This window comes from Cnephaeus nilssonii (genome assembly GCF_951640355.1).
Source record: "Cnephaeus nilssonii genome assembly, chromosome: 13".
Lineage (NCBI taxonomy): Eukaryota > Metazoa > Chordata > Mammalia > Chiroptera > Vespertilionidae > Cnephaeus > Cnephaeus nilssonii.
Genome location: NC_137084.1, coordinates 40,226,179 through 40,252,434, shown reverse-complemented (window position 1 = coordinate 40,252,434; position 26,256 = coordinate 40,226,179). Strand labels below are relative to the sequence as shown.

Genomic DNA, 26,256 nt, shown 5'->3' with positions numbered 1-26,256 from the left:
GATTGGCAGCGCTGCACCAGACAGGCCTCTGAGTGCAATCTCACTTTCTCCATCCCAACTCATGGGGGCTTGCAAAGCCCACGAAAAGTCTGGAAGCCTGATCTATATTTGGGGGACAAAGGTACTAAGAGTATGAAGGGAAAGCTTCATCCATAGTCATCGCTCAGGATTTGGAGACTGAATCCCCTGAGTCAGGGCACTAGTGCATCAGCAATAAAGGTTGCTTTTCTGAATATCCTCTGAGTGCCCGGCTGACTAATTCTTCCATGCTGCTGGCAGCTTATCTACAACAATGATAAAGGAAAAAGATTTCAAGCTCTCAGAACTCACTTTGTGCAAAATTGACACACTTATCATGGCACTTGCAGAGCACCATGAGTGTATTTGTTGTTAGAAATAAATTCATTCATACCCATAAAATGGAAACTCAGTATGGCTCACCAAATACACCTATATAAATTCCATCTCCTGCCTCATAGACATAGGTGAATCAAGAAGAGTTTTAAAGCAAGGTTACCTTACTCAACTATAGTTACAAACAATACTAAAATGCCTGTGCTTTCATTAAAAAGACATCAACATTTCATATGCCCCCCATGGCTCATGTAAATTATTGTGTGAAGATTGCCCAGCTCTGCAGTCTTATCAGTCAGGGATCCTTGTCTGGAGCTTCCACCAACTTGTAGCCACAGCACCTGAAACATGTTTCCAGAAGATTGATAATAGGGTACAAAAATATTCCTTTGTAGAGGAAATAGAAATGTTTCAGTTCTGCTTTTAAAATATTATACTTATTTTTATTTTATTGCCATTCTATTTTTATTATAGTACTCTGCAATGCATACATTGTACCTTTAAAATTTATTTTTATTTGGATATATTTTCAGTTATGCTTTTGATTGATGGTGTATAAAAGGTCCAAGTGTTTCCCAAAGAAGTGGGGAAAGAGGACATTTATGGAGGGGTGAGTGTTACCAAGAGAAAGACTCCACTTGAAGAACACAATATGTAAACCTCCATCCTCTTCCCGCCTCCCAATTGCTGGTAACACGTCACTGCCACAGCTGTACCACATTATGTCTGAAAGGTCAGAAACAAAAACTGGTAGTTAACTGAAGGAGTAGGTCAGATTCAATAGTGTTGTGAATAAAATTTATCAATAGGTTCAAAAAATTTGTAAATACCAGCTCTTAGTAGGTGCTATTTAAAAAGAAGAATTTTTACTAAAATTCTAAGGACAGAAGCTACCCTTCCGCTCAGATGATCAGAGCTCTATCACTGGTTATCTTCCCATTCATACCCTGCATTATGAAGGGCAGGTACCCAGACTTCTGGATCATGATTTTATCCCTAGTAAGTAGTTCAGGACATGAATATAGGATAAGCTTAACTAGTAGGTACAGAATTAAATTGAAATTACTAAGTATTTAGGAAGGCTGTAGAGCATATCATTAGATTTTACATTCTTCTTATTTAAATATTCTTGTTAGAATAATCTCAAAAAGGGATAAGAACATACTGAAGCATTTACTTCCCTCAGTGTCCTAACTGATGAGCTCTGATTGTTACTGTTCTTAAGTTTCTATTCTGCTTCCTTAGTTTCATTTCTACCCCTATGAACTTAACTTTCATTTCTCACTCCACTGCTGTGGGGGAACTCCTCTGTGGAGAGCTGGTCCGCTGGCTTGGTGAGTGAATACTGATCAGACTTACAGCTGATCTCCGCTGAGTTAAGACTCCTTCTATATATTTCCTGAAAGTAAGTGGGCCAGTTTCTGGGGACAAAGGGCAGGAGGCTTTGGGGGAGCAGACTGAAGGTGTTTGGTGTCTTAAATTGTGATTCTGAAGCTGCTCTGCTTGTGGGTGTCTCTGCTGAGGTGGCGGTAAATAGGAACACTGAATCTGGGGGAAGGGTGATCTTTAAAGAAGGAAGGTTTAAATAGCAGTCTTATGTGTTTTTTGGAGCGACCATTATTTCTCCAGGCTGAGTTACCTCCTCTTCTTTCTATTCTGTAGTTTTGACTTTCTACCTTTCCAAGGTGAGCCAGAATACTCTTTTTTGTCCCAGACTGAAAATCCCTTCCTCCTATTCTCCAGGAAGCCTGTGAGATTAGCCCTGTTCTCCCTCTTCATGAAGCCCAGGCTCCTGGTGAGGCCAGCAGGAGTGAGAGCCCTTATCAGGAGGCATGTGGGGGGGATGGGATTTTAGGGGTTCTGCCAGGGATCAGACCCTCTTAAAGCTGGCCCTCTTACTCTTTTGTTAAACTAGCACTGTTTATTTATTTATTTATTTATGTATTTATTTTTACAAACCTTTATTCTTAAATGTACAATAAGCTCACAGACAACACTTCATCCTAGCTGTAAGTGGCAACAGATATTATCACAAGAAATCCAGATGTTAAAACAGGAATGAAATTTAGGATCACCATTGCCCCAGGCACAAGGAACAGCTCATTTCTGGCCAGATTCCTTCATTTCATGTGTGTCCTGGGAGACTTTCCCCTTGGCCTTTGCTTTCTGCCCCTCTTTTGCTACTGGAATGCCTTATCTTCCTCATCCATCTCCTTGGCTGGCTTCTTGGGCTGCTTCGGGGGCTTTTTCTTGCCCCTTCCCTGAATGCTGATCCTTTACTCTTGTCTTGGTAACTTCTGGGAGGCTTTCACAACCTTCCTGATAAATGACCAGCCCTTTGGCCAGCCTGATGAGAGAGGCTGGATGACAAGATTGCTGCCCATCTCTGAAGTCCCCATGTGGACACTGGCCTCTTGGAGGTCCAAGAATAGGAGATGTATTCTCTCCTGAGGGCCATGGCTCAGTTACCTCAGTGTACCCTCTGACACTTTGGTGTCCTCTTCTGCTTTAGAACGTGTTCTGCATCATGTTACACATTCTCTTCCTTTGTTATTATGTTAACTCTTTACTCACTTTTCCCTTGCATGCAGCTAAAAAAAGGAGTTGATAATTTTTAAAAAGGAAGTGCATCTTAATCTCACCTTTGAGCAATTTGTACCTTGATCTCTGTGTTACTTAGATTTTGATGTGTACTTTCTTTTCCTCCCTCATCTCAGAGATCATGTATCTGTTTTTTATACGGGGACAAGTTCCATGTCTGGTGTATACTAACTGAATTCTCAGAGGCTATTACAGGTCCCTCAAAACAGAAGAAAGTAAATTTTTCATTAAAATCACAAAAACAAATGAATTCACCTGTGGTATAAAACTCTTAATTTCTATAGAATGCACCCAAAGGACTTCTTTGAAACAAATTGACCTGAGAGCTAGTGTCTCCGTAATTTGATAAAGTCCTGTGAGGGGTTTAGCCAACATGCTTGAAACCTCTCCAGTACCATGGGCCAGTAACCATCATCGAAAAGGTGAATCTGTTCTTGGCATTTGGACACTTGGGGAACTCAGAAATATTGCAACTCTTCCCATTCCTCTATATTTAGAGTTCTGTCTTCTACCCCACCTCCTTCCATCAAGGTTTTAATCTGCACCACATTAATGAACTTCCTCAAGAGTTCTAGCTCTCAGGGGTGGTGGCCCTGCAAGAGGAATGAGGCCTGGGCCCTCTCCAGTCAGCTCTGGCAGCCCAGCAGCAGCAGGGGGATGTGGCATGTACACTCAGGAGCACTGACAGGTTAGAGGAAAATGGAGCCCTGCAATGGCAAGATAGAGGCTGGAGCTCCGATGTCACCCCCACTCCCACATCTCTGCCTCAGGCGAGTCCAACAGGCTTCCACTCCTCCAGCAGGAAAGAGACCTCCTTCACACATGGTCTAGGCCCGTGGTTGGCAAACTGCGGCTCGTGAGCCACATGCAGCTCTTTGGCCCCTTGAGTGTGGCTCTTCCACAAAATACCATGGCCAGGGCGAGTCTATTTTGAAGAAGTGGTGTTAGAAGAAGTTGAAGTTTAAAAAATTTGGCTCTCAAAAGAAATTTCAATCGTTGTTCTGTTGATATTTGGCTCTGTTGATTAGTTTGCTGACAATTGGTCTAGGCAATTCTCAAACCTCTGCTTTTGAGTGGGTCTTAGTGCAAATACTATCAGTCCTTCAAGTCCTGTGCAGGACCCCTTTAAGAGAGGAATCGCCTGTTCTCTATACTTCTATGGTTCTCCTGGGCATAAACCTTGTTGGTTTTTGAAGACAGACATTTTGTGAGCTCAGGTCTCTGGCAAGGGTTAGGGAGCCTGATGTGGGGCACAAACCCCTCAGACCTCAAGGATGGGCTTGGCATTTGTTATATCCCTCCACTCATGTTCCCATATCTATCTCCCTGCCTGCTGTGGAGTCACAGAGTCACTGCTTAGGTAGTGGTGGGGTCAACACCTTATGTGAGGACTCAAGTTCTTCTGCACTTTCCTCTTCTGTGTCCTGTGGCAGCAGCTGCTTTGACCTTACCTTCTGTAGCCCCACCATAAAAATAAATTCTGCAGCTCCAACGCAGAATGCATGCTCTTTTCCTCTCTCCTCTATAGGCTCTTGGTGGGTCTCAGGATTTGTTGGATCTTGGATATGATGAGAGATATTTGGAGGTTCTTACACCTTGTTTGGATTATGCTGGACTCATAAAATGTCCTGGACCAAAGTTTCCACAGCTAGGGGCTAAATGCATATGGACTCTGGGCTGTTTTCAGTATCTGGACCATTAGCTGGAATACACTTCTGTTCTCCTTCAGCCTCATTCCTTACCAGGTTCCCTTCATGTCTGATGAGCATTGCACCAGCGGACAGTGTTAGTGGGTCTAAATTCATTTCCATACAGCCTTTATAAATTTTCCCTGTGAGCACAGATAAAGGGAAAACTTATCTCATACTGCATATCTTTCTTTTACCTTCAAACTTTGGCAACCATCAAAACATGGGTATCTATTGAGATCTTTTCTTTCTCTGTTTATTGTTTCATAGCCCTATTTATTTGGAGTTCCTTAGAGAATCCTGAGCCTAATCTGTAGCCACAGGGCCATACTGAGTCCAGGTGGGAGAATGAGCGACACTGTGTCACCACTCTATAATACCCTTCCTAACAGACCACCAGCATCATTTCCAATTTGAATGGTCATTACTACCTAAGTGACCTTATAGTTACCTGCCAGGGTCACCTAGCTGAGCTGGAGATACAGGACAGGAAACTGGTCATGCTGACATTGGCTACCTTAGCGGAGCTATTAGTGATGATCTCCTCAATGCTATAGAAAGTAATTCATCCCTGTTATCTTAGCCTTTTGAGAAGCCAGACTTAGTAGATGTGTGAGAAACCACCAAAGGTTATGTAAGCCTAGAGCTGGAGTGCAAATTATGATGTGAAAGCCAGTAGGCACAAAGTCCAAGGACCTAAAAGAGACACAGTTGGCTAAAATGTCACAATCCCTTTAGGGAAAATGAAGTCTAAGCTTGTTACCTGGCACTTGAGGTACATAGGAAGTCCTCCTAATCCAATGTACTTTCCACATCAGTCTAATTTTGCTATCAACAATGTGTCCTTGAAGGCAGCTGACCTTCTACTTTATTGTAGCCTCATGAGTTCTCCAGAAACAAAAACAAAAACCCAACTTATTAGAAGGACTAGCCAATATTACCTTTATGGGAAGAAAAAGCCCAGGCTTGATGTTGTCCCTTTGTTACAAAGTATACAATAGAACTGCCAATCTTTTTCTCTTACCTCATCCTATATTTCACTCTCACCCCTTGCTCCCCATTCCCTTCACCTCCTTGTCCTAAAAGCTATCATCATGTCTCCTTGGAAACTGTGCATACATCCTACTCATTTCCTCCAGTTCTCCTGAATCTATCTAATATTCCACAGCCCAACACTGATCATTCTTTTTGCTCTTGGAAAAGTGTCCGTAAATGTTACAAAACTGGTGAATTGTCAAAGGGCCATATTGTGTTATCACTACAGGCTCATGTGATACCAAAGGCCTAGCAGTTTTCTCACACCAGCCACATTGGCATTTTCAAAATCAAACAAGGTGGTGTGTCTTCAATTAATAGGTCATTTCCTTTACCTAATACTTTTTTTCTCCCCCATATGCCATATTTCCATAATATTCATCTTTCAGGTCAACCATTATGTTTTCAAGTTAGAATTTCTGGATAGCTCTTTACCTGTCCCATTATTTTATTTCCCAACACACACATTTCTCTAGTATTGTTTGTCACATCAGCTTGCATATATATATAAATTTGCTATACTTACCAAGTGAATGTCAGGGTCATACTGGTTTGAACTCTCTGTTCAGATGCATTTTTGTGTTTATGGGTATTAGTATTAGCATGTAATTTGTAGTGATTAAAAATTAGTTGAGTCCTGCCAGTGTTACTCAGTAGTTGAGTATTGATCTATGAACCAGGAAGTCATGGTTCGATTCCCTGTCAGGACACATGCCCAGATTTCAGGCTCGATCCCCAATGTGGGACTTGCTGGAGGAATCCGATCAATGATTCTCATCATTAATGCTTCTGTCTCTCTCTCCCTCTTCCTTCCTCTCTGAAATCAATAAAAACATATGTTAAAAAAAAAAGAAAAACTAGTTGAATGACTTTTCCTAATATTTTGAGATTTCTTTCCAAAGACTGATAACTATTTCATCTGAATTTCTAATTTTTCAGATATGTGACTTGCATGATTCTAAAGTATATTTATGCTATCTCCCTTCACCATCAATATACATACACACCATGAGGCTCCTATCAACGTCATTGGCAAATTTCCAGGAAAATGTGAAATTTTACCATTTATCAACACAAAAATCCTCACAATTTCCTAAGTTACTTGTTTCATCTTCGATTAACTCAATAATGTAGGAACAGACCCCTGATGGGGACCTTGAACATAGTAGGTTCATTGCCACTCTGTGTATTGAAGATAAGATCCTTGTAAGTAACTTACTATCTCTATGTACAGATCTGATAAAGGGTTTGCTCTTGCTAGGTACACAAACACAGTGTCACATATCATGTCAAAATAATAAGAGAAATCTTTTCAAACACACAGAAAATGATGGCAATAGTTACACTGTAAATAAGCAAGTTAGAGCAGGTCTTTATGATAAAGGAACATGGAAGGAAATTGTTGACTGAAGTATGAGAATGAATACTACTGATACCAGGGGCAGCATTGCCTGCTGAGAGAAAAGTGGGTATAGAAGCCCAGACCCAAAAGTGGTTTGGTGTATTTATTATTGAGGATGTATTTGGCAAAGGAAAGAAGAAGAAGGAGAGATGTTGGGTCACACAAACATCTTTTCTTTGTATAAAAGACCTCAGACCATCCTTTGTTCAGTAAAAGTAAAGATTAATAACAATCATTGCACAGAAAGAAATGAAATTTGTCATGTCAGATTAACTAAAGTATTTAAAATTGTTATAAAAAGTCCTTTTTGCCAGGTCACTGCGATCATTTCTCTGTCTCTCTACCTCATCTTTTATGTCCCTATATTTGTTCTTTCCTTGTCTTTGATTTCTATACAATTAACAACATTTATTCCCACTGTTCTTACTCTGCCCCCTTTTAACCTTTCCAATCAGGCAGAGATCAGTGAACAAGAGGAGCCTCAGTTCAGAACAGGTAGGAAGGAACAGGGACCAGCTGCGATGGCTTCAGGAATCCTGATGAACATAAAGGAGGTGGTGACCTGCCCCATCTGCCTGGAGATCCTGACAGAACCCATGAGCCTGGACTGTGGGCACAGCTTCTGCCAAGCCTGCATCACTGCAAACAACAAGGAGTCCATGATCAGCCAAGGAGAGAGCAGCTGCCCTGTGTGCCGGATCAGGTACCAGCCTGAGAACCTGCGGCCTAGTCTGCATTTGGCTAACATAGTGGAGGTGCTCAGGGAGGTCAAGTTGAGCCCAGAGGAGGAGCAAAAGAGTGATCTCTGTGTGCACCATGGAGAGAAACTCCTGCTCTTCTGCCAGGAGCATGGGAAGATCATTTGCTGGCTTTGCGAGCGGTCTCGAGAGCACCGTGGTCACCAAACATTCCTCATGGAGGAGGTTGCCCAGGAGTACAAGGTAACAGACTGGGATGGAGGAAAGACGGGGCAGAAAATAGCACTTGATGGGAAATCTTAACTTTGCATTTGACTGTAATTATCTTGCCACCATAACCCTGAGGCCTGTGGTCACTTTTCTTCCTATGTTCACCTTCCAAGACCTGAAAGACATTTCTGTGCATTCAAATGATGAGCAGACTTTAAATCAGAAGTAGACATTTTTTCAACTTGTGCTAATAGGTGGAGGCTTGGTGCACAAGCAAAGCTGTGATTGTCCCTTTGGACAGGAGAGCAAATCAAAACCTAAATTCTTTCCTTACACAGGATCAAGTTTTTTCTTCTAGGGCAAAGAGAGCCAGTCTTCTCTTGACATAGTAATGGTGACTTCTATCATCTGAGTCTTAAAGAACACATAACCACATCAGATTCCTTCAAATCACAGATTCAAATTCTCATTTTGCAGTTTCTATAAACTCAAGTCTTTTTAGAGATCAACCTGATTTCTTCCCCATTTGTCCTCTCTTCTGATGATAAGAAAGCCCAAAGCTTGACCCTGATGTGATTCCTCTCTCACAGGAGAAGCTCCAGAAAGCTCTGGACAGTCTGATTGCAAAGCAGCAGGAAGCTGAAAAATTGGGAGCTGACCTTGAAGAGGAAACAACTTCCTGGAAGGTAGGAGGAGACTCTTCCTGAGGTAGCGAGATAAGATTTTGGGTAGGAGCTTGGGTGCAAGTCCCTATCTTCTTGTTCCCTGGCAGTTGATATGTCCAGATTTATTGATTAGCCATTCTTCATCCTTTCCTTGGTAGGGCTCGGGCAGAAAATGAATCTGTTACAAAGTAACACAGATATTTGTAGGTTAGTTATTCTCATAGAGAGATTATCTGGTGAGGAAGGCTAGTGAATTCTGTGTTCATGTCTGTGATTATTTTGAGCCTTTAACTCTTTCAGGGGAAGACTGTTGCCAATGGCTCAGATCCCTGATGTTTAACATTAGGTAGAGGTTGGGGTGGGGGTAGGGGTAATGCTGGAAGGCAGGACTGCCCTAGGCAGCTGTGTGAGAGCTGAGCCACACCTATGTGTCCCATTTTGTTTCAACAGTGCAGATTTGAGGCCATTATTTTGGGATGTGATGAGAAGACATAATAAGCAATATCAGCCTCCCCAAGAATTGTTTCTATGCTTCCATCTCTCTTCTCTCTGAGAACTTCCAAATCAAACACTTCTTTTTCTGGCTTCCAGTCTCTTCCTGATAGCCTGAGTCCCTCTCTTTCTTTTTCATTCCTGAAGAATCTAATAGAAAATGAAAGCCAAAGTATCCAGGATTATTTTAAAGAACTGAGAGGTATCCTGAACTGTGAGGAGCGGAAGGAGCTGCAAAGGCTGGAGAAGGAGGAGAGAGATGTTCTCAGTTACCTGGCCCAGGGTGGCAGTGAACTCACCCAGCAGAGCCAGTTGTTGAGAGACCTCATTGGGGATCTGCAGTGTCGGCTGCAGGGGTCAACAGCAGAGATGCTGCAGGTAAGACTCAGAATGAATCATCAGCATCTGAATTTGAGGAAAATAAAGACTAAGTTTCCTCTGATGTGTGGCTGTGCTGTTAGTTGTGGTGACACTGAGGTTCCTTTGGTCTTGTAGTAACCCTTACTTGCATCTATTTCAGAGGTTATGGAAATCATCAAATGATGAATAACAAGGGAAAAATCTCATTTTTACTTTTATAATGTACTAATTACAGTGTAAAAATGACTGTGGAGAAAAGATCTATTGTCTCCAATTATATTCTGCAGGGCACTATATTTGTGACCTAGCCTAAAACTTCTTTTCAGATACCACTTTATTATCCAAGAGTTGTTTTTTCTTCATAGAATGTATTGAGATTCTTCTCCTTTTTCTGAATAAACAATTGTTTTCTGGATAAGCAATTGAGAAGGGTTGGTACTATTTATTATTTCATTATTCAATAAATGCACCAGTGAAACCATCTAACTCTGGGCATTTTTGGGGGAAAGGTTTAAAATAGAAATATTTTTTTACTTGTGAGAGATTTTCTTGGGTATTTGTGTGTGTGTGTGTGTGTGTGTGTGTGTGTGTGTGTGTGTGTTTCTGGAATCAGTTTTTGATAATATACATCTTTGTAGAAATTTGTTCATTCTAAGTTGTCAGATTTACAAATATGAATTTAGTCATTATAATTTCTTAGAATCTCTTTCATTTCTATGGTACTTACAGTATTGGCCCATCTTTAATTCCTCATTTCAGTGATTTTTTTTCTGTCAGGTTAGTTATATTTGCTTAATTGATGTTTTTGAAGAAGAAACTTAATTAATTAATTTATTTATTTTTAACCTTTTGAAATCATAGATTTATGTTCTTACTTATATAGTTTACTTTGTGAATGTACATGTAAATGTTTTTTTTTCTAGCTTCCTAAAATGGGAAGTTTGACCACTGATTCAACAATCTTTTCTGTTATTTTTTAATTATATAAATGCATAGTTTTAGCTACATTCCACACTTGTGGATTGTTTGCTTGTTATTTAGATTCAACTCAATGTATTTTCAACTTTTCTTTGTTATTTTCATCTTAACCCTTGAAATATTTGAAACTGTGTTGATTAATTTACAAACACTTGGTGATTTTTACTTTTTCTTCTGTTGCATAATTTAAAGTTAATTCATTTCTAATCAGAAAGCATATATTTTATTATTTAAGTCTTTTAAATATATTGATACTAAAATATTGTATGTCCAAATTTTTATATGAATTTGAAAAAAATAGTGTATTGATTTGGTGAAAGGGTCTATAGATGCCAGTTAAAGTTAAATTGAGCTGGTTGATAATGTTGGTAATGTCTTCTACATTGTGATTATTCTTATTTATATATTTTTCTTTTTCTTGAGTCTCTAACATTTCTTGTAATACTGGTTTAGTGGTGGGGAACTTCAGCTTTTCTTATCTGGGAAGCTAGTTATGGTTCCTTAAATTCTAAATGATAGCCTTGCTGGGTAGAGTAATATAGATTGTAGGTCATTGCTTTTCATCACTTTGAATATTTCATGTCACCCACTTCTGGCCTGCATAAGACTATCAGATGATTGGTTGAGAAATCAGCTGATAGTCTTACAGGAGCCCCCTTATAGGTAACTGACTGCTTTTCTCCTGCTGCTTTTAAGATTCTCTCTCTATTCATTTCTCACTGGGTCTTTTTATGCTGTCTGTCTTCTTTTTCAAGTTTCCTGACTCTTTGTTGAAGTTCTCAGTGAAATAATCTATTATTTTCTTAAGTTCATTGAGCATCCTTATAACCTGCATTTGGTTTAGAATTCTGCATTTGGTAGATTGCTTGCCTCCATTTTGTTTAGTTGTTTTTCAGAAATGTTGTCCTGATCTTTCATTTGGGACATGTTTCTTTGTCTCATCTTTTTTGCTGCCTTTCCATGTCTATTCCTATGTATTTGGTATATCTGCTACATCGCTCAGCCTTGGCTGAATGGCCTTATATGGTAGGTGTCCTTTGAGAACCAGTGGTACCGTTTCCATATTCATCTGAAAAAGGTGCTATTGGGTTGTGTGTGCTCTCCTATTGTAGTTAAGTCTTGATTGCTGTTGCACATTGGTGAGTGGAATTGCCCCTCAGGCTGAATGGCTGTCCTATTTCTTAACCTCCACACATGGGTATATAACCAGCCAGTTCCATCTCCATCCTTCCTACCAGCCTCAAGGTGGCTTCTTCAAATTTTTAGTTATAGCAATCTGTTCAGCTTGTCATCATGTGGTTCTCAAAGGTGGTTATTCTATAATTTCATTGTAATTTTGATGCAACTTTTGGAGGGAACAAGCACATTCTTTACCTAGTCCATCATTTTGTCCAAGGTTCTCTTTTTATTTTTGCCAAATTTGTATCTTTGAATCCAAAATATGTCTCCTGTAAACAGCAATACTATAAGTTGCTTTTTAGCTAGTCCAGCACTCTCTGTCTTTTAAAAGGTGAATTAAGGCAATGGAATTTAATGCAATTGTTAATGTAGCTCTATTTAACTTATATCGTGCTATTAGCTTTTATATGCCACCTAAATTTTTATTGTTCTCTTTCTCATTGAATAGTTTCTTTTGAGTTAACCAAATATTTCTAATATAAAATTTGTTTTACGCTTTTTTATTTTTGTGGTAGTTGCTCTTCTTATTACAATATGCATCCTATTTTATCAAGATTTATTGCATATTAATACTAAATTATTTCCAGTAAAATATGGATACTTGCCTCCAACATTGCTTTATATTACTTCAGCAACAGTGCAATGATACTTTTAATATGGGCACTTAATCCAATGCAGGCCCATGCCATATAGGCCTTGGAATTATTTTATATAACTGGGAAGATATACTTTTGGAGGAAATTTTATATGAGGAAATAGTTTTGTTTTGTTTTTTCATGAACTAAGGATAAAGTCAATAAAGAGGTAAATAGAGTTTGGAGCATGACATAAACCAGATCCTGACTACAATGTTTGAGATTCAAAATGAAGCTTAATTAAATTACAACTGTCCCCCAAATTCATTTTCATCTTCTCAACTTTACCTATTTTTAATTTCTTTTTGTCATGTACAACAGCAAGACCCTAATTCAGAGAACAAAGCAAAAAAAAAATTTTTTTTTTTTTTTGTGTGTGTGTGTGTGTGTATGTTGATCCTCTGGTTGGCCTAGATTTGGGCGTCATGAAAAAAAATTAGTCTCAGATAGGTGATACCAAATATATTTGTGCATATCTGTTTAAAGGAATAAATCTGTGATGATAAACAAGTTCAGATGACAAAAAAATAATAATATGGACTAAACTGTCTTGTTAGAGACTGAAACGCAGTAAATATTGTAGTATTTAGAACAGTGACCAAGTGGATGTTGGTAAAATGGACAAAGGTGTAGAAAAGAGGTAGTAATTTGTTTGCTGAAAAGTAAGTTACATAGTAAACAGCCTAAGTTACTGGTGCCTGTGGCTGCTTTACTAGGCATTATAAGAATCTGCATTTAAGAGACACATCTGAGTAAAAATAAAGACTTTGGAAAAAATCATACATAAGTGTGTGTCGCATTTAAGGGTGTGGATAAGATCAACTGTGGATAGTGGGTGAAACAAGAAGGGAGATTTGAGAAATGCCAACATTAATACATTTGTTTGCTTGCACACTCAGTGGAACCCATGTGAATTTTTGAGGAATACTGTAATTATGCATCTTTGATTCTTCCAATCAAGGCATAAAACTTGACAAGTAATAGTTAATCACTTTACATTTGTCTTGAATAAATGAGCAAACCATGAATTATTCAAATCATCTCATGAGGAGTCTTATGAACATTGGAAAATATGAGGGGCCTCATGCTTTTCTCATAAATATATCTCATCTCCAGGTACTGGAAGCTAAAGGTGTGTTGCCACAAGGGTCAATATTTTAGGAAAACTGACAACTTTTCATGAGTCTTCTGAAATGATAGACCTAGGTCTTTTCTTTACTATTTTGTTCTCACATTAGGACCATCTCTATTCCCACCAGATCAGGGGGTTGCTGGGGGTGTGATGAAGCTTTATAACTAAGGAGGACTTATTACTGTTTGACTCATGTTTTCTCTTTTGTCCCTAGGATGTGAATGGCATCCTGGAAAGGTATGTGTGAAAGATGAACAATGAACGTTTTCTCCTGTAAAAAGAGGTTTAAAGCCATTAAAGTTATCTGGTAGTTAATTAGAATAAAATATTGCTCAGGGCAAAACAAGCTGGTAGATTTCTGTTCACATATGGATTGAGTATTTTTTAATTTTTTTTTATTGTTTAAAGTATTACAAATAGTAGTACATATATCTCCTTTCTTCCTCCCCCACCCCTATCCATCCCACAAATGACCTTCCCTCAACATAAAAGGACCTGGTATCTTCTATTCCCAGAGCAGAAATTTAAATGTAACTGAGTTGTCTCAAATTCTGGCTGCTTAGGAGCTGAAGAAAACATGACATTCCAACAATAAAACTGCAGAAATCTGAGTTAAATACAGACATGCTGATTGAACAAAATTAACGTGGTCACATGGGCCTGATACTGCAGCATCTTATGTTTAACTGCCTCTAATCCAAACTTGGCACCTTCTCCCCACCTAAATATCCTACTATAGAATCTGGTTTATTCCCAATAGTTAAAAAATACTCAAACCAAAATGGTTTCCCTGAATTTTCCAAAAACAGACTTAAATACCAAGGAATATTTTGACCCTGGCACAAACAATTGATCCATCTTTCTCACATACTTTTTAAAAAAATTGATTTCAGCCGAAACCGGTTTGGCTCAGTGGATAGAGTGTCGGTCTGCGGACTGAAGGGTCCCAGGTTCGATTCTGGTCAGGGCATGTACATTGGTTGCGGGCACATCCCCAGTAGGGGGTGTGCAGGAGGCAGCTGCTCGATGTTTCTCTCTCATCAGTGTTTCTAGCTCTCTATCCCTCTCCCTTCCTCTCTGTAGAAAATCAATAAAAATGTATTTAAAAATAAATAAAAAATTGATTTCAGAGAGGAAGGGAAAGGGAGAGAGAGATAGAAACATCAATGATGAAAGAGAATCATTGATCAGTTGCCTCCTTCATCCCCCCTACTGGGGATCAAGCCTGCAACCGGACATGTGCTTTTGACTGGAATTGGACCTGGGACCCTTCAGTCCACAGGCTGATGCTCTATTCACTGAGCCAAACCAGCTATGGCTCTTGCTCATGTACTTTTGACACCAATGGAAGGGCACCATCTTTGTGTCTAAATTTTTTTTAATCCCCACTCAAAAATACTACTTCTTATCCATTGATTGGAATGTAGGGAGGGTGATAGTGAGGGAGTGAGAGAGAGAGAGATGGGGGGGGGGGAGAGAGAGAGAGAGAGAGAGAGAGAGAGAGAGAGAGAGAAAGAAACATCAATATGAGAGAGACACATCAACTGGTTGCCTCCCACACATGCCCGACCTGGGTCTGAAGTTCAAACCTGCAACCCGGTCACATGCCCTTGATAGGAATAGAACCTGTGAACCTTCAGTCCTCAGGCTGATGCTCTAACCACTGGCCTAAAGCAGCTACTGCTATGTCTAAATTTGAACATCTGCTTGGCAACATCAACCTCTTCCAAGCACATGAAATTCAGACCACTGTAAATACAGTGCCTATAATGTCTTTTCCAAATGTTACATTTTTTTTCCCAGAGCAACTGAAATCTCAGATATTGTTCCGGGGGCCTCCCCACTGGGGAGTAACATTTAAAGGTCTTGTTCCTCTCCAGACAATATTCCCACACAGAATGCCTCAAACCACCAGGAACTAGGTTCTGTAACCTTTCTTTCTTGTCATAATGCTGGGACTCTACATCCATGTCATGGCTTTTCCTTACATTAATTCATTTCAAAGTACCAAATTTTGCATTTTAAAGAAATCCACTATTGTATATAATTTTATATGAGTTTTAGAAGTTAGAGAGGGAGGGGATATTCATGTTGAAAGGAATAAATTGTGCTTCTGAGAGGTATACTCCTTCCCAAGATCAAACAAAAGGCACCTAGGAAAGTGGACCAAGCACAATTTTTCTGGCTCTAATTTCAGAAGTCTACCCTCTACTTCCTCAGGGGTCCAGGAAAGGGCTCTAAGTGCAGAGGCCTACCCTCTACTTTCTCAGAGGTCCATGGAAGGGGGCTCAAGTGTTCAATAGGGTGAATGGATAAAAATCAGTGGTTTTGGAAAGACAAAAATTTCAGAGGTGTGGAGATCTTTTTTTGTCATCCCTAGGAGTAAAACCTTCACTCTGAAGAAGCTAGAAACTCTCTCCAAGGAACAAAGGAGAGTGTTCCAAGTTCCTGATCTGAGAGGGATGTTGCAAGTGTTTAACGGTGAGGAATGCTAGAGCAAGTGGATATCTGTGGATTCTTATTATGATGGTGGTTAAAGAGGAAGAAGAGTTCAGTTTCTAGGTGTGGGGAGAGGAGAGAAAGGAAAATGGATATTATGTGCTGACCATATGGGCATATTCACTGGGGGGTGGTCAACTGCCTTGTTCACCTCTCATTCTTCCATATACTACCTTAAATAGACACCAGTCTTTCCCCTGACCTGGAGAGAAAATAGATTTTAATGTAGACATGTAGACTCTTTGGCTTATATTTTATATTATGTATTTTTTCTAATTTCAGAACTGACAGAGGTGCGCCGCTACTGGGGTAAGTAAAAATCACAGTATCATGAAGCTAACCTGTCCTCATCTTCTTTTAGAATATTGCATTTCTATTAGGTCTCTTTACTAATGCAAATAAGATATTGGGATAAATGTAACATGAGGCAAATATTCCTACTGATGAAGGAAGGGTGTTCAAATCAGAAAAAAACAAAAGGCAGCAAAGGTAAGATGGTAACAGTGGTGCAGATACACTCAGTTTGTTAGATGCACCCAAAGAAAGAGGCTCTACACAGAAGTGGGTGAGGGTGTGAGAGGTTGTGAAGATCAATGTTTTCCTTTCAACACACATACATATTATATTTCTGCAATGTTATCTTGCTCCTCAAAGACCAAAACAAGTTTTTCCCAGTTCCTACTCATTTTATTCTGAAGATCTCTCTTGCAATGTCACAAGTAATAGTACATCGTTTTCCTCACCTAGCACTATAATTTTTTTTTACAGCAAATGTGACCCTGGATCATCAGAGGGCTAAGTCAAATAATGCTATTTCTGCGTATGAGACAGAAGTGAGAAGTGCCTTCGTTGACTATCAGGAAGCATATTATCCATATGAGAGAGAAGTGAGAAGTGACTTCGGTGGCTATTATCAGGAAGCACATTATCCATATGAGAGAAAAGATTATGAGGATTATGGTGTCCTGGGATTACCGTCTATCACATCTGGGAAGCATTACTGGGAAGTAGATGTGTCACAGAAACATGCCTGGATTTTGGGGGTATGTATGGGGAAATATCCTTCCTCCATTAGGATGGATTTTGGAAAACAAGGTAAAAATAATCAGCCTGTTTGCTCTCGGTATCAACCTAAAAATGGTTACTGGGTTATAGGGTTACAGGATTCTTCTAAATATCAGGCTTTTGTGAATTCTCCCTCCTCCAAACCCTCGTCCTTAACCCTGTTCCTGAAGGTTCCTCCCCATCGTATTGGAGTTTTCCTAGACTACAATGCTTGCACTATCTCATTTTTAAATATCACAAACCATGGGTTTCTCATCTATGAATTCTCTTCATGTTTGTTTAATAAGGAAATTTATCCATATTTCAATCCTATGAAATGTTCTGATTCCCTGAAACTCTGTTCTCCAAGCTCTTAAACCTCTCATACCCTCATCCACTTCTGTGTAGAGCCTCTTTCCTTGAATGCATCTAACAAACTGAGTTTTTCTGCATCACTGTCACCATCTTACCTTTGCTGCTTTTCCTTTTCTACTTTGAATACCCTTCCTTCATCAGTAGGGTATACAATTTGCCTCATGTTATATTTACCCCAATATCTTATTTGCATTAATAAAGAATCCTAATTGATCATTTTTATAATACTAAGGAAAATGACTAATGCCTCATAAAAAAATGACATGCATGTAGGTAACATCTCTACCAATTTTTAACATCTGATGTCCTCTGCCTCTGACGGAGAAGATGATGGAAAGCTTTTTAACAACTGTTGTACATTATTGGAAACTCTATATAGGAGTCATTCACTTCAGAATGAGTCCTCAGGTGTGTGTCAGTTTACCCCATGATGTTCTTTTTTTGTCAAAGAGTGAAGGAGAAAATATTATAAATAATATGTACCAAGAGTGGAAGCTTTGTGTCCAGAGTGTCTGAGTTCAAGTCCAGTCTCTCCACATATGCACAGTGAACCATGAATAAAATTCTTGAATGCTGATTTTATTTTCTTTAAATAGTCCTGGTAATAAAACCACCATAGTTAGAATCATTGTGAGAAGCAAAATGTCATTAAGTGTATAACATGTAAGTGTCTCAACTGAATAAACATTTTTCCTACTAATTACTGAGAAACATAAACTGTGTCAGTGTCTCATGAAACAGGTTTTTGCCTTAAGGGGCACTCGGGTGGTTTTTACTGAAGTCTCATGTTTCAGATCCCAGATACCTCTGTGCTGCTGTCTAGACTACTCCAGCTCTGCCAGTAATAGATAAGCCTGTGTGTGTGAGTGTTTGTGTGTGTGTGTGTGTTACATTGAGCATTTTATTATAATTCTGCTGTTACTACATATTAATCCTGATCAAATAAACTAAATTCTAGAATATTCTATTTCACATTTGTAAATCTATATATATGAACCTTACTTGAGGTATTATTGTGGAAATTAAATAACAGAATGTCATTGCTAGTACATAATTAGTAATCAAGTATGCTGTCCTCTTACTGTGACTGCAATAAATTATTTTAAGAACACATATTAGTTTAGCTTACTTTCACCATTATTACTCTAATTAGTTTTAAGAAATAAAGTAACTTGATGAAAGAATTATAACTTTTTTTACATTTTAGTTAATTATGAAATAAATATTTCTGTACAGTTTTCTAGTCTAATATTTCTCATTTTTCTACAGTAAATATGTGTTATTGAAATTGAACTTGAATTTGGGTTATGTTTGCTCTGCGTTAAAAAGTTATTACTGCCCTCTCCAGTTTGACTCAGTGGTTAGATTTTTGGCCTGCAGATTGAATGGTTGCTGGTTTGATTCTGGTCAAGGGCACATACCTTGGTTGCAGGCTTGATTCTGGCTCCAGTCGGGGCGTGTGCAAGAGGCAACTAGCTGATATATCTATCTCACATTGATGTTTCTCTCTGTGTGTCTCTTCACCTCCCTTCCACTCTCTCTGAAAATTAATGGAGGGAAATATCTTTGAGTGAAGATTAAAATAAAAAAATAAAAAAAGTTATTATTCACAGAAATACAGTAGTGTAGCCAGTACAATTGTGAGATTTCTAAACAACCGTGTAGGTAAGTGTTCTGTTGCCCAGGTCAGCCTTACTTTTGCAGTGAGGTGCAAGTTTTAAGGAACAAAGAAAAGCCAGTTCTCCTCCAATGAGACAACAGGGGCATTATTTCTGCAAAGAATACTCCCATCAATCCAGAACTTGTGGAACCCCCTTGTCTTTGGCATTTTTATTCCCAAATCTTTTTCCAAAGAAGTAAAAGTTAAAATAAATAGATTAATTAATTAATTAAATGCTTCTCTTATCAATTATTAGCTGTTCTCATCCCTGCATGTCCATAGGAGTTTCCAAATGATTCACATTGGATGATCTTTGATATAAAAAATAATTGCAGCTCTTTTCCTCCCTGGCTGCTTGAAGATAAAACCTTCATCATAAAGGTCACGGTAACTATCCAGACCAGGAAGTTCATGACCAACCGACTACTCAGTGGAAGCAAATGGTCATTTCCTTTTTAGGACCCTGCAGTTGAACAGGTTTAAAATTTCAGTTATGCAAGAGGAATATATTTTAAAGATCTACTGGATAACATCATGCCTATAGGTACTGTACTGTGCTGTAATTATTTCGTTATTTTAAAAGTAAGTGTTCTCTTTTTTTTGTAGCTACTTACTCTCATTTTAAGTACAGGAATAGCTTTTTTAATCTAAGTGAATATACTAGATAAAAGTTGATTTCAGCCCTAAATGATTTGGCTCAGTGGATAGAGCATTGGCCTGCAGACTCAGGGGTCCCAGGTTCGATTCTGGTAAAGAGCATGTTCCTTGGTTGCGGGCACATACCCAGTAGGGAGTGTGCAGGAGGCAACTGATTGATACTTCTCTCTCATCAATGTTTCTAACTCTATCCCTCTTGCTTCTTCTCTAAAAATATCAATAAAATATATATTTTTAAAAACTTGATTTGCTCTTCTTTTCTCTTCCCATAGTAATTATCTTTCATTAGAAAGCCTTTTCTCTGTTTGCCCAGGCATATCTCCATGTTGTAGGGGTTGGTTCACATTATGACTTCCAGGTCAGGGGTTCTGTATGGGCTCCTCAGCAGTTAGGCATGTAGGTCAATGTTTCCCTTTCCTGGCCAGCCTCGCTCTTTCCAGGGAACTGAGGGCTGCAGTTGTCCTCAGGAGTGAGTAGAGCCTCTTCTCCCCTCCAGTGAGACAGCAGGGCAGATGCTACAGGAAGGAGTGTTCCTGCAGCACGTGTCTGGCATTTTCATTCCCCACTGCTGCCAACCTGCTTATTAGCCAAGAGAAATAGAAACACTGGGCTACGTGGCCAGTGTCTGCTCTGGTCCCTGTCTCACAAGCATTTCTTCAGTTCTCCATTTCTGGAAGACCTGTGGTGGGAGAGGGATTCCAAGATAGTTATGGAATAGATCTGGACCACAGTCTCTGCAGCCAGGGGCTAACTGCATATGGCCTCTGGGCTGTTTTCAGTATCTGGACCACTAGCTGGAATACACTTCTGTTCTCCTTCAGTCTCATTCCTTATCAGGTTCCCTTCATGTATGATGAACATTGTACCAGTGAGCCGTTTTAGTGGGTGTAAATTCATCTCCATGCAGACTTTATATTTTCTTAATGCTGTATTTTACTAGTTATGTTGTACCTTAAGCCTATGTTATTACTTTGATATTTCTTACAGATTATTGAGGACATGTTTATTATTTTCATATTGGGTAATTTCTATTAAACAACTTTTAATATTAGTTAGTCTTTCTGTTGTGATTCCAAATTTTTCATAAGCTAAACCTGGATTTGTTTTCTAAGTCATTGCAGTTTTAATATTTCAATTAAAAACACAAACTATTTCTATTTATTTCTGACATTTCCTATTTGGTGATTATTGTAAGTATATTTTCCTCTACATCGTTCTTCTACCCCAGAAATAATAGCTGCTGTGAAGCCCCTAATTACTAAATATAACATCTGGCTTATTTCACACTTGGTCTCCATTGGTCGCCTTTTCTATTGAATATGAGCCATGTCCTCTACTTTTTTGTATGTTGAATAATTTTAGATTGCATCTAAAATTCCCTCAGGAAAATTGTGAGAGAGGTACAGAGGAGGAAGATGGAGGTTCTCCCTGAGGAGGGTGTTTGTGCTTTAAAGCTGCTGCTCTCCATCCTCCTCCTGAGGGGTGCTGCAAGCGCTGAAGTCCTTGTTGAAGTCCCCACCCTGGAGCCTCTCACAGAGGTCCTTCTGGCTGTGAGTGTGAAGTGAGCTGATTATTAGGCTGTGTGGTCACCTTTGAAGGCACATTCTGTGACTCCTCAACATATTGTCACCTGAGGAAACAACCCAGACCCCATCAGAACCAGGACCAAATGGCTACTTCTCAGGGACCGTTGACCTTCAGGGATGTGGCCATAGATTTCTCTCAGGAGGAGTGGGAATGTCTGGACCCAGCTTAGTGGAAGTTGTACATGGATGTGATGTTGGAGAACTACAGCAACCTGGCCTCCCTGGAAAGAAATGGAGAGTGAGAGAGAGAGAGAGAAACATCAATGATCAGAGACAGTTATTGATCAGCTGCATGTGCCTTGCCCAGAAATCGAACTGTGACCTCCTGGTTCATAGCTTGACGCGCAACTGCTGAGCCATGCTGGGCTATGTCGACTTTTACAAATATGTTTTCTCTGCCTGTGGCTTCTTATATTTTTTTCTGTTGATAATGCCATATTTATTGTTGTTCATTTTTCTTTAATGTTTGAGTTGATACAGAGGTAGTTTCCATTTTAATACAGTGGATTGAAATACAAACTTGGTTATGTATTTGCCTTATAAAAATGTGAAGTGTATAAAATTAGTGTAGTTTTATTTTATATTTAATAATGTGGAAGTTATATTTGCAGCTATTGTGTCATTTCTGGAATAAACACTTAGTCTTACCTTGAAGGGCATGAGATATAAATTTTGTCTCTTTACACATCAAGTCAAATGAAGTCTTAATTTATTTTAAACTAGAGGCCCAGTGCATGAAATTCATGCACGGGGGTCCCTCAGCCCGACCTGTACCCTCTCCAATCCGAGAGCCCTCAGGGCATGTCCTGCTGACCTTAGGCCCGCTCCCTGTGGTTCTCTGCTCTCTGCGGGGCTTGCCTGCTCCACACCATAGTGACGGGCAAGCAGGCCCTGCTGGGTGCTGCCTGCAGGCCCACTTGCCTGTTGTGGGTCGCCAGCAGCTACAGCCAAGCAGGCCCTGCTGTCTGCTGTCAAGCTGAGCCGGTGGACCCACCCTCAGGCCCACCCTGAGGTTGCCTGTCCAGCCCTGCCTGGCTCCCCGGGCCCCACAGCAGCTGCGGCCGCTGGGGTCTGGCCCTGCCTCCCTCTTTGGCCCTTGAAGCAGCCTCAGCAGCTGCTGACCAGGCCCTCCCCAAGTGCAGGTGCATGGAGGCTGGTCCAGGTGCCGCGGCTGCTGCCGCTGCCCCTGTCCCCAGAGAGACCCCTCAGCATTCGTGGGTCGGAGCGGTGGCAGCGGTGGTGGCGCCCCCAGACCCACGAAAGCTGATGGGGGCGAGTCCGGGTGCCGCCGCCACCGCCGCCACCCCCGGAGAGACCCCTCAGCGTTCGAGGGTCCGGGGGCACCACCACCGCCGCCACTGCTCTGACCTGCGAACGCTGAGGGGTCTCCCCTCAGCAGCGATGGATCCAGCCTTTGAGAGGCGCAGGGGGAGGGACTCGCAAGTCCCTAGGCCATCCTGAGTCCCGCCCCCCAGCTTCCCACTGCCCAATCGTGGGCGTAGCGGAGTGATGGTTATTTGCATATTTCTCTATTATTAGATAGGATGATAGAGCATCATTGTGAAAATAGTCCTTTTTTTCAGTGGGATATCTTCACTATTGCAAATAATGCTGCAGTGGATATGTGGATGGGTATATCTTCTCTGTATAAATCGCCAGAAATGGAATAGCTGTGTTACCTGGTACTTCTTTGTAAATATTGAAAAAAATCCTCCATCGTGTTTTGTTAGAGGCTGCACCAGTGTGTTTGTAATCTTTCTGACAGTGGATGAATGTTCTTATTTCTCCACTTCATTGGTATTACTTTCTGTTTTTTGATTTATGGATGATTGCCACCATGTTAGGTGTTTGTTGGTATTTCATGGTGGTGTCCATTTGCATTTCTCTGATGATGAATGAGTTGAACATAATTTAATATGTTTATTGGGCATCTTTATGTCCTGTTTGGGAAATGTCTATTCAGGTCCTTTGCCCAGTTTTCAATCATACTGATTTTTTGCGTTAAATTGTGAAAGTTCTTTATATATTTTGGATCTTTAGCTTTTGAGGATGTAGCATTGCTTGGTTTTTGTTGCTATTTTGTGGTTTCTTTTGGTATGCCAAACTTATTGTTTTGTAGTCTCATTTCTTTATTTTTTGGGTTCTTTATTATTCCTAGGAAGATATATGCAAACCAGTATGTTTTTTAAGATATATTTTATTGATTTTTTACAGAGAGGAATGGAGAGGGTGAGGGATAGAGAGTTAGAGACATCAATGAGAGAGAAATATTGACTCAACTGCCTCCTACACACTTGCAACTGGGAATGTGCCCACAACCAAGATACATGCCCTTGACTGGAATCGAACCTGGGACCCTTCAGTCCACAGGCCAACGCTCTATCCACTGAGCCAAACTGGTTAGGGCACAAACCCGTATTTTAAAGAGTGATGGTAAAGTTCATTGACTATGCTTTCTTCCTGTGTTTTCATGGTTTCAGGTCTGATATTTTAGTTGTTAATCCATGCTGAGTTCATTTTGGTTCATGGCTTATGAATGGGGTCTAGTTTTATAATTCTTGCATGTATCTGTTCAGTTCTTCTCATACTACTTGGTACGAGAATCTGTCTTTACCTATTGTGTATTCTTGTCTTCTATCTTACAGATTAGTTAACCAAATAGCTTTGGACATTTTTAAAGTTGTGTTACTTCTTTTTTCATGTTGACTTGTAAAAGGTCTGTATATATTCTGGATATTAAGTATTTAGCAGATAATATGCTTTGCAGAAATGTTTTCCCAATTCACAGCTTGTATTTTTAATGCACTGACATTTTGATTTAATGTGAAGTTATTTTTATATGGGGCGTAATGCCTTTTGACTGTTTTGTTTTGTTTACCTTTCCTCTTAGTGCTATAATAAAAAATCAAATATAAAAAAAAAAAGGAGTTACAAAGACTCAGGATTCTGTTTCATTTTCTGAAGAATATTGTTTGTTTATTGTGTTTTAGTAGGTTAACTTGATTGAATTCAAATTCTAAATTCTCCCTTGCATTTTGCAGGAGCTAAAATCAGTGATCAGTCCCATTCGCCTAATTGGGCTGCTTGTCATCTCTCTCCAACATGTCTAATTCAGAGATTTGACCAGAGTTTTTATGTACAACTTGGAATTTCTCCCTCTGTATCTCTCTTTTAAAGATGTTCTTCTGACACTTTCTAGCTGCTGCAGAAGCCTCAAATTATTCTTGGTCTTCCAGCCATGAGCTTGTATGTCACTGAATTATAACTGTCTATCCACTACCAATTGAGGTCTACCTTCAAAAACAGATCATAAAACTAGGAAAAACCTCCACTACAGTTCCCTTCTTTCACGTGTCTATTACACTGTAGGTTGTGACTGCTTTCCTCATTCTCTGTCCCTTCATGTTGTGTTCTCTCTCTCTCTCATAAAAAAATAGATGTTAAAGTTTGTCAAAGGAGAATCATAGATATGTTAATAACACCAGGAGAGTAGCTTAATTCATTATGTGACACAGCAATCATGTTCACAGGAAGAACAGTATAATAGAAGCATAATTTATCATCCAAAGGTCAATTCAGTTAAAATTACATATACAGTGACACACACACACACACACACACACACACACACACACACACACACATAAACACAGTAGAGGCACGGTGCATGAATTCATGAACAGGTGAGGTCCCTCCACCTGGCTGGCAATCAGGGCCAATCAGGGCCAACTCCCCCAGTCCATGTGGGAGGTTGACCAGCTGGGGAGGGACGATGGGAGGGCTCCAGAGCATGTCTGGCCCCATATTGTCCACTCCTGATCTGCCAGACCCCAGCAGCAAGCTAACATACTTGCCTGAGCATCTGCCTCCTGGTGTCAGTGCACATCATAGTGACTGGTCGAGCAGTCGACTGATCTGTCGACCTCTCCATTGAACACTTAGCACATTAGGCTTTTATATATATAGACTAGAGGCCCGGTGCACAAAATTCATACATGCGGGGTGTCCCTCAGCAATCTGGGACCTCTCAATCAGTCGACTACTCAACCAGTCACTATGATGTGCACTGACACTAGGAGGCAGATGCTCCAACCAGTAGGTTAGCTTGCTGCTGGGGTCCGGCAGATCAGGACTGGGCAAGATGGGGCCAGACATGCCCTGGAGCTCTCCCATGGTCCCTCCCCGGCCGGTCAACATCCCACAGGGACTGGAAGAGTTGGCCCCAATCGGCCCCAATTGCCAGCCAAGTGGAGGGACCTCACCCATTCACGTCTGGTCAAACCAGTCTAATTAGCATATTACCCTTTTATTAGTATATATTAGTGGTCCGGTGCACAAAATTTGTGCACATTAAAAGGAGATTAATTAGAGGAAATATTTTAACCTTTTGCACTCGGATGTCGAGTGTGACTCGACATGGTTAGCATTAGAATAAAGGAATCAAGAAAAAAGCAAGCAAGTGCAAAGGGTTAATATTGCTATCTGCCTTTTCTCTATAATAGGAGTGTCAGAGATGAAAGAAAATTAGTAAAATGTATATGAAAACCTTCCTCCTATCAGAGTCTGGGGCATGCCATGGGACCCAGAGTCAAATCCCCACCCACCCATGGCACCTCAAAATCACATGAAACCCAGACCCTGTCAGCCCCACCCCCACTGGGCTAGATCCAGACCCAGACAGCCCCACCCTTGTCAAGCCCCTGGCCTGGCACTGGGTGGGGGGCACAGCCTTAGGTCCCCCCTCAAACCCTGCCAGGTGGGGGTGCAGCCTCAGAGCCCTCGTCAAGCCCTGCAGGGTGGGGGGTGCAACTTCAGGTTCCCCAGCATGGCACCAGGCAGGGGGCACCGCCTCAGGTCCCCCAGCGCACCCTTAGGTCCCCTGGCCCGGTGCCAGGGTGGACGGTGTGGCCTGAAGTCCCCCGGCCTAGCACCAGGGTGGGGGGGGGCGTGCCTTGAGGTCCCCCGTCAAACCCTGCCAGTCCGGGGCCATGGCATGAGGTCCCCCG

The 26,256-nt window shown here is 40.5% G+C and overlaps 2 protein-coding genes across 3 annotated transcripts in view; both read left to right on the top strand.

Moving 5' to 3' along the window:
• LOC307110107 (uncharacterized protein) overlaps positions 1-26,256 on the top strand; it is a gene marked incomplete at its 3' end in the record, with an annotated part of 89,753 nt that overhangs the window by 28,843 nt on the left and 34,654 nt on the right. The window lies entirely within an intron of this gene.
• On the top strand, positions 1,678-17,951 carry LOC307109532 (tripartite motif-containing protein 5-like). 2 transcript variants are annotated; one of them, XM_079788338.1, is made up of 8 exons: positions 1,678-1,688; positions 7,536-8,021; positions 8,579-8,674; positions 9,293-9,523; positions 13,644-13,666; positions 15,810-15,910; positions 16,211-16,237; positions 16,697-17,951. In XM_079788338.1, exons 2-8 carry the CDS (start codon positions 7,602-7,604, stop codon positions 17,347-17,349), a joined length of 1,551 nt encoding a protein of 516 aa, XP_079644464.1. In that variant the 5' UTR covers positions 1,678-1,688; positions 7,536-7,601; the 3' UTR covers positions 17,350-17,951. The 2 variants fall into 2 exon arrangements, with proteins under 2 accessions (XP_079644464.1, XP_079644463.1); XM_079788337.1 differs by lacking the exon at positions 1,678-1,688 and adding an exon at positions 1,692-1,759.